This window comes from Salvelinus sp. IW2-2015, linkage group LG15 (assembly GCF_002910315.2).
Source record: "Salvelinus sp. IW2-2015 linkage group LG15, ASM291031v2, whole genome shotgun sequence".
In the NCBI taxonomy this organism is placed as follows: Eukaryota; Metazoa; Chordata; class Actinopteri; order Salmoniformes; family Salmonidae; genus Salvelinus; species Salvelinus sp. IW2-2015.
The window spans coordinates 20,163-27,811 of record NC_036855.1 but is presented as its reverse complement, the minus strand read 5'-3'; the positions used below and the strand labels follow the sequence as shown (position 1 = coordinate 27,811).

Sequence of the window (7,649 nt, the reverse complement as noted above, 5' to 3'; positions counted from 1 at the left end):
CCCCCTCTCTCTCTTGTGCTTTCCCATCGGACCTCCCTCTCGTCATCTCTTTCTCTCGTTCTCTATCTCTCCTCTCTGTTCGTCTCTCTCTCTCTCTCTCTCTCTCTCTCCCTCCCTCTCTCTCTGAGCTGAATCCATTAAACTAAACCTAAGTAGGTCATGGGAATAGTGAGAGAGAAGGAGAAGGCTGCCTCTTAACAGGTATCTATTCTGCTCTACAGTCAGGCATTGACTGTTAGTGAGTGTCCCAAATGGCACCCTATTCTCTTTATAGTACACTACATTTGACCAGGGACCAGGCCTATTAGGGAATAGGGTGGTGTTTGGGACACGGCCTTTATATGAGATATTTTAATACTGATACAAGGAAAGGTTAACTTGAGGTGCATTTCAAAGGTTTTCAAAAATGAGCAGCCCATTTATCTGGAAGGACAGTCATATCAATTATTTATTAAATAGCCTTTCAAAACACAGCGAGAGAGATAAAAAAAAGATGGAGCGTGAGGGAGAGGGGGAGGGGGAGCGAGAGGGAGAGACACACACACACAGATGCTCACATTGGGGAGCATAATTCATTACTGTGCTCTTAGCCACCAGATTACCCAGAAGCACTTGCGGGAGGCGAGCGTGGAGAGAGAACACTGAGAACCATGATGACTTCCTGTGAATTCCCATGGTGGCTTTAGAGCGGGCAGCGCACACACACACACGCACACACACACAGACAGGCAGCCAGGCGCTTCCTTCTCTCTRACACATGCACACTCTGAACCATAGAAATTGAATCCYTGGATTCTATAGTTTTAACACTGAGGACACAGAGGCATGCTTTCCTGTATAACATCAGCACATCAGTAAGCCTTCAGAGAACCAAGAGGAGAGAAAAGAGGGAGAAAGAGAAAGAGAGCGRCCTTACGTCATGGCCTGGTAGATGGACTCTACTCCGTATCTCATGGCGAACTCGTCCACTATCTCCTGGGACACGTCGTCATAGTAGACCTTCCACGCCTCCTCTCCTTTCACCTCTGGGATCTTCACCGCTCCACTGTTCTTTACCTCTGTCAGGTGGTGGAACAGGTTCTAAAGGAAGAGAGAAAGACAGGATGAAGAGAATAACATGAGAGAAGAGGAAGAGAGGGAGACAYTTCCTGGAACAGTTTCCATAGAGTGGAGAAGTCCTTCAGACCAGGTGGTGAGTATAGATGTCTTACCTCATGTAAACAGGTGTACTGGCCGTGGGGCGGAGCTACTTTCTCCTCTCCCTTCATCTCCACGTTGAGCTTCAATCTGATGGCTCCCGACACCATCGACTTATCAGTTCTCTTATCTAGAACACAGAACCAGACTTATCAGTTCTCTTATCTAGAACACAGAACCAGACTTATCAGTTCTCTTATCTAGAACACAGAACTCAGAATGTATCAGTCTTCTTTACTAATTAACACAGAACCAGACTTATCACTTCTTTATCTAGAAACACAAGAACCAGACTTATCAGTTTTCTTATTCAAGAACACAGAACTAAACTTAGTCAGTCTTCTTATCTAGAACACAGAACCAGATGCGTCAGTCTCTTATTTTAAACACAGAACCAGATGCATCAGAGTCCTCTTATTTCCAGAAAATGGTACCGGGTCTTATCTAGAACATAAAAAAAAAAACAACTTAACTAGAATTAGAAACAGTCTAAATTCTAGAACATGGAAGCAGTCGGACCTGGAACATTTAATCACTTATTATCTAGAACATGAAAACATTATTATCTAGAACATATAACCAGTCTAATGTAGCAACATAAAACCAGTTTATTAGAGAACATAGAACAGTCTAATCTAGAACATAACAGTCTTATACTAGAACATGGAAGCAGTATGATCTGAACATAGAAAGTATACCAGTATTCCTCTAGAACATGGAAGCAGTCTGATCTGGAACATGTAATCATTATTATCTAGAACATAGAAACATGATTCTCTTGGAACATAGAACACCAGTCTTATTCTAGAACATAGAACCAGTCTTATCTCGAACATGGAAGCAGTCTGATCTGGAACTATAATCATTTTTATCTAGAACATAGAAATATGATTCTCTAGAACATAGAACCAGTCTTATCTAGAACATAGAACCAGCCTTATCTGGAACATGGAAGCAGAATGATCTGGAACATACCCAGGTTAACCACAACATCATCTCCCCACTGAGCATGCGGACCTCGATGATGGTCTGACCCAGAAGTCGTCCGACTCTCGTTTGAAAGTGTTGTTTCATGCGAGACTTGATGTCATCATCCTCATCCCACACACGCACCTTGATCCGGTCTGTAGCGTTGTGACACTCACTGCACAGCCAAAGCACCATGTGTAGAAAAACAGCACCAGTAAAGTGAATTAGTTAGGGCGCATTTAAAAAAGAAGCACAAGTCGCTATTATAATAAAAATACAATGATTATCAGACCACTGTTGGCTATTGACCATTCATTGCCAGCTGCAGTTGCTGGTTGTAGCGTGGGTGGGTGTAGGCGGAACACAGCACATATTATAAAAGCATTGACAGTCTGAATAACAACTTAAAGACACATCTATTTGCGTGAGTCTCTTTAGTCATAGTTTAACAAGTTTTGAATTCTCACAGTGTATCTAACGTTGCTGTGCGTCAAGTTTTGTTTGTTTACAGTCTATGGCTCGAGGAAACTGTGCAGACACAGTGATCTGAACTATCTTATTGGCCAGCGGTAGGCCTGTAGGTGCACTTGATTTCCTCTCTGGACCTGCCGGGTAAGCGGAGTTCTACCTTCAGACACAMGAAAGGGTTCAAAATAGGAACACTTTCCCTTCCTGTCATTAGGGCTGCTGAATCAAGTGCATCTGACGCCTACAACGCAAAAGGAATAGAAACATGTGGAACGTAAGGCTTTATTGTTTGTTTTTTTACAGAAATGTTTGGTGATTGACTAGGAATGCCTTGGAGATCGACCAGTCGATTGTGATCGACCGTTTGGTAACCACTGGTTTAGGGTGTCCAAACCTCATGTCTCCATCATAATTAGTTCAAAAGTTATTGCCGTTTTTACCCTTGTAGGATGGCCCAAATTAGGGTGACTAAATCAGAGAAAAAAAGCGGTAAKAAATSTAGAAAAAGCCCTTGAAGGTGAKAATCTGTGTGGCCCTCTTCCTTCCTCCCTCCTCCCATCCTCTCTAGAGCCGCTCAGCTGTTTTATCTACTGGCAGCAGCTCTGACCTAACTTGATATGACCTCACACTATCCTGGAGCACAAACAGACCTGGAGACTCAGTGTAGTCACGTCACAGTCATATGTTATGGCTAGGGTTGGCATAGTGTGGGTGGCTGTTAGGTTAGGGTTGTCATTGGGGCTTCAAAGGTTGGGGAGTGGTCTGGAGTTGTCCTCTCCGCTAGATGTATGTGGGAAATGAAAGACCTGGAAGGAGGAGAGAGAGGAGAATGAAAGAGAGTAGAGGAACAGAGAGGAGAGGGAGAGAAGAGGAAAGTAAAGTAGAGAAGAATAGAGGAGTAGTAGAGGGAGATGAGAGGGGAGGGGCAAGGAGAGTAGAGGGAGATGAGAGGGGGGAGGGCAAGAGAGGAGAGGAGAGAGAGGAGAGTAGAGGAGAGGAAGAGAGGAGAGAGAGGAGAGGAGAGGAGAGGAGAGGGAGAGGAGAGGAGAGGAGAGGAGAGGAGAGGAGAGAGAGAGGAGAGGAGAGGAGAGGAGAGGAGAGGAGAGGAGAGGAGAGGAGAGGAGAGGAGAGGAGAGAAGAGAGAGAGGTGAGAGGGAATGTCTGTCAGGTGGGTTGACATCATTCTGCCCCACCGGCTCTCTTTAGGAAACCTGCTGTCCCTAGTGTTTCCCCCACCACGGGATATGTGTGTGTCTGTGTGTGTGTGTGTGTGGTGTGTGGTTGGTGTGTGTGTGTGTGGTGTGTTGTGTGTGGTGTGTGTGTGTGTGTGTGTGTGTTGTGTGTGCGTCGTGCGTGCGTGCGTGCGTGCGTGCGTCGTGCGTGCGTGCGTGCTTGTGTGAGTGTTAGTGGCACCCACAGATGGATGTCCCTGCCAGGCAGAGAGCTAAGATTCCAAGACCCTGTCACATGGCATGAGGATAACATCTTTTCTCTCTCTGTCTTGTTTTCTCTCTGTCTCTCTGTCTTGTTTTCTCGCTGTCTCTCTGTCTTGTTTTCTCTCTGTCTCTCTGTCTTGTTTTCTCTCCCTCTCTGTCTCTCTGTCTCTGTCTCTCCTCTCTCTCTCTCTCTCTCTCTTCTCGTTTCTCTCCTCTCTTTGTCTCTCCCTCTCTTCTCTTTCTCTCCTCTCTCTCTCTCTCTCTCTCTCTCTCTCTCTCTCTCTCTCTCTCTCTTATTCTCTCCCTCTGTATCTCACTCTCCATCTCTCTCTCTCTCCCTCTCTCCATCTCCAGTTTGTTTGCACAGGAGGCAAGAGTGAGCAGTGTAACTCTGCGTCACATTCTGTGGGTTCTCATAAACACTGTAATACTCTCGCTCGCCACGCACGCACGCACGCACACGCGAACACACACACACACACACACACACACACACACACACACACACACACACACACACGACACACACACAACACACACACACACACACACACACACACACACACACACACACACACACACACACACACACACACACACACACACACACACACACACACACACACACACACACACACACACACACACACAGTGCCTCCATCAGCATACAGAGAACATGGTGGAAGGCAGCTCTAACAAAGCCTCTTTGTCTCATAGATACAGGTATTCTAATCGCCAGCGCTATGGTTTCTATGGAAATGGGCTGCTTGATTTATCTTTTTCTATGTATGTCTCTATTTAAAGCTGGAATCCATACTTGGTGAAACTGCCACATTCGTTGGTCACATTACAACAAAATATGACGTTATTTCAAACAACAAACACGTTTTCTTGTCTCTGACATTAGTGCACATCATTAGTGCACATCACTTCATGCGCCATAGAAAGCAGAGGATGTATTGCAACATAATGTGTTCAGGATGCTGGATGATGCTCTTRTCTTTTGTCATCAAAACAAAAACAACAACAATTGTGGCCGTGGTGAACAATGGTGCTGTTCCACCTTACGCGTAGTTCAGCTTTAAGTACCTACAGGATACTGTAGATACAGGATATACTGGCTTTAGAACAGACTCCTTAAGCCTCATGACGTTGATGTGAAATGTGTRGTTCATAGTGCTATASTGTTGTTTTACAGAAAGCCATATTCCCGTGTTCTAGGTTGTGTTAGGTCTTAGATAATACCATTAGTTCTCGGTTCTCTGTGTACCTTAAATCAACATGATCAACATCACAATCAACATGACKGTCTGTCACCACTCAGAGTTCAGAGTTCAGACTCACAGAGAGCCAGATTAAAACCATAATACCTTCTCTAATGACACCATGGGTCAATCTCTACATAGCACAACACATTATCAAAAGTTCCCTCTCCATTTTAGAAGTTGTTGTTTATTTAAAAAGGGCCTGAGCTAACATGGGTTAGCTTCATAATACTTTCAGTAAACTCAAACAAAGCTGTCCACTCAAAGCTGTGGTGAAATGATGCTTGGCATTCAGGCCAAAGAGTTCCATTTTGGTTTCATCAGGCCAGAGAATCTTGTTTCTCATGGCCTGAGAGTCCTTTAGGTGCCTTTTGGAGAAATTCCAATCGGGCTGTCATGTGTCTTTTACTGAGGAGTGGCTTCCGTCTGGCCTCTCTACCATAAAGGTCTGATTGGTGGAGTGCTGCAGAGATGGTTGTCCTTCTGGAAGGTTCTCTCATCTCCACAGAGGTACTCTGTCAGAGTGACTATCGGGTTCTTGGTCACCTCCTTGACCAAGGCCCTTCTCCCCCGATTGCTCAGCTTGGCCGGGCGGCCAGCTCTAGGAAGAGTCTTGGTGGTTCCAAACTTTTTCCATTTAAGAATGATGGAGGCCACCTTCAATGCTGCAGAAATGTTTTGGTACCCTTCCCCAGATCTGTGTCTGACATGCCCTGTCAACTGTGGGACTTATATAGACAGGTGTGTCCCTTTCCAAATCATGTCCAATCAATTGAATTTACCACAAAAGTGGACTCCAATCAAGTTGTAGAAACATCTCACTGATCAATTGAAACAGGATGCACTTGAGCTCAATTTCGGGTATCATAAACAAACGGTCTGACTACTTATGTAAATAAGGTATTTCTGTTTTTTATTTTTAATAAACGTGCAAACATTTCTAAAAACCTGTTTACCCTTTGTCATTATGGGGTATTGTGTGAGATTGATGAGGAAAACATTTATTTAATCCATTTTAGAATAAGGCTGGAAAAGGTGGAAAAGTCAAGGGGTCTGAATACTTTCCAAATGCACTGTAGATGATATTCATGTCAATAACACATTTTTCAGTGAAATGCATTTTAATTATTTTCTGTCTCCTCTCCCCTCATTTGTTGGTGTTGTAGGTTCTACATGTCTGTGATAACAATGTCTGCTGGAGTAAAGTGTTTGTATTACAGCTTAGAAAGGTAGCCTTGTCTGAGCCAGAATGGCCCATAGGGTAGGAGCATACCTCCTGTTTCTGTAGCCTGAGGCAGTCTTCATGTACACCACCTGGACAGGACTTATGGTCATGCGTGCATATATTTTATGTATGGGTGGCCCCAGCGGAATCATACCAACGGGTTGCAAGTGCCATGCTCTACCGACTACACACAAAGGACCACGTCTATAATACAGTCTGTAGTACACTGGCTTAGGTTGTAGTAATGCTGTAGCAGTGATATACTGTATGTTCATACTCACAAGAAGAACTTCTCGTCCCAGACAGGGTTGAGGTTCCCAAAGATGGTCTTGGTACGCCGTTTGGTCTTCCCTACCTGGACAGTCACATAGGGGTCACTGGAACCTGTCTTATCCTTGGCCTGCAGACCCTGGGCACACATCACTGGAGAGGAGAAGGGGGGAGGCAGGGAGAGACAGGGGGAATAGAGGGAGGCAGGGGAGACAAGGGAAGACAGGGGAGGCAGGGGAAGCCAGTGAAGACAGGGGAGGCAAGGAAGACAGAGGAAGGTAGGGGAAGACAGGAAGACAGGGGATGATGGGAGAGTCAGGCGAGACATGGGAAGACAGGGGAAGGCAGGGGAGACAGGGAAGGCAGAGGAAGACGGGGGAACAGGGGAGACATAGGAAGACAGGGGAGACAGGGGGAGACAGAGGAAGACAGGGGATGACATGGGAAACATGGGAAGGCAGGGGCGACAGGGGAGACAGGGGAGACAGGGAAGGCAGAGGAAGACAGGGGAAGACAAGGGGAGACAGGGGAAAGCAGGGGAAGACAGGAAAAGACAAGGGGAGACAGGGGAAGTAGGGGAAGTAGGGGGAGGTGGGGGAGGCGGGGGGAGACAGAAATAACAACAGTAAGACTTAAGAGGCTTTTGTTCCAGTCCAGCACTAATATACAGTATAATATACATATTCAAATATATGTAACACGTAAAGCCTGCAGGTTAATGCTGTTTACTTGCTATGCACTAGTATGAGCCTTGTCCTATGTCTTATGTATAGGTACCATAGCCATGTAAACTTGTCTCCAGTATAGCCAATCTGTTTT

General features: G+C 45.4%; 1 protein-coding gene across 1 annotated transcript in view; it reads right to left on the bottom strand.

Moving 5' to 3' along the window:
- Positions 1–7,649, bottom strand: part of LOC111973915 (protein unc-13 homolog B-like) — a 69,583-nt gene that overhangs the window by 42,891 nt on the left and 19,043 nt on the right. The window contains exons 3-6 of the mRNA XM_070446851.1: positions 6,842–6,983; positions 2,169–2,341; positions 1,212–1,345; positions 917–1,080 (exon numbers count right to left, since the gene is read on the bottom strand). Coding sequence (XP_070302952.1) covers positions 917–1,080; positions 1,212–1,345; positions 2,169–2,341; positions 6,842–6,981 — 611 coding nt within the window. The 5' untranslated portion in view covers positions 6,982–6,983. The remainder of the gene's footprint in view (positions 1–916; positions 1,081–1,211; positions 1,346–2,168; positions 2,342–6,841; positions 6,984–7,649) is intronic.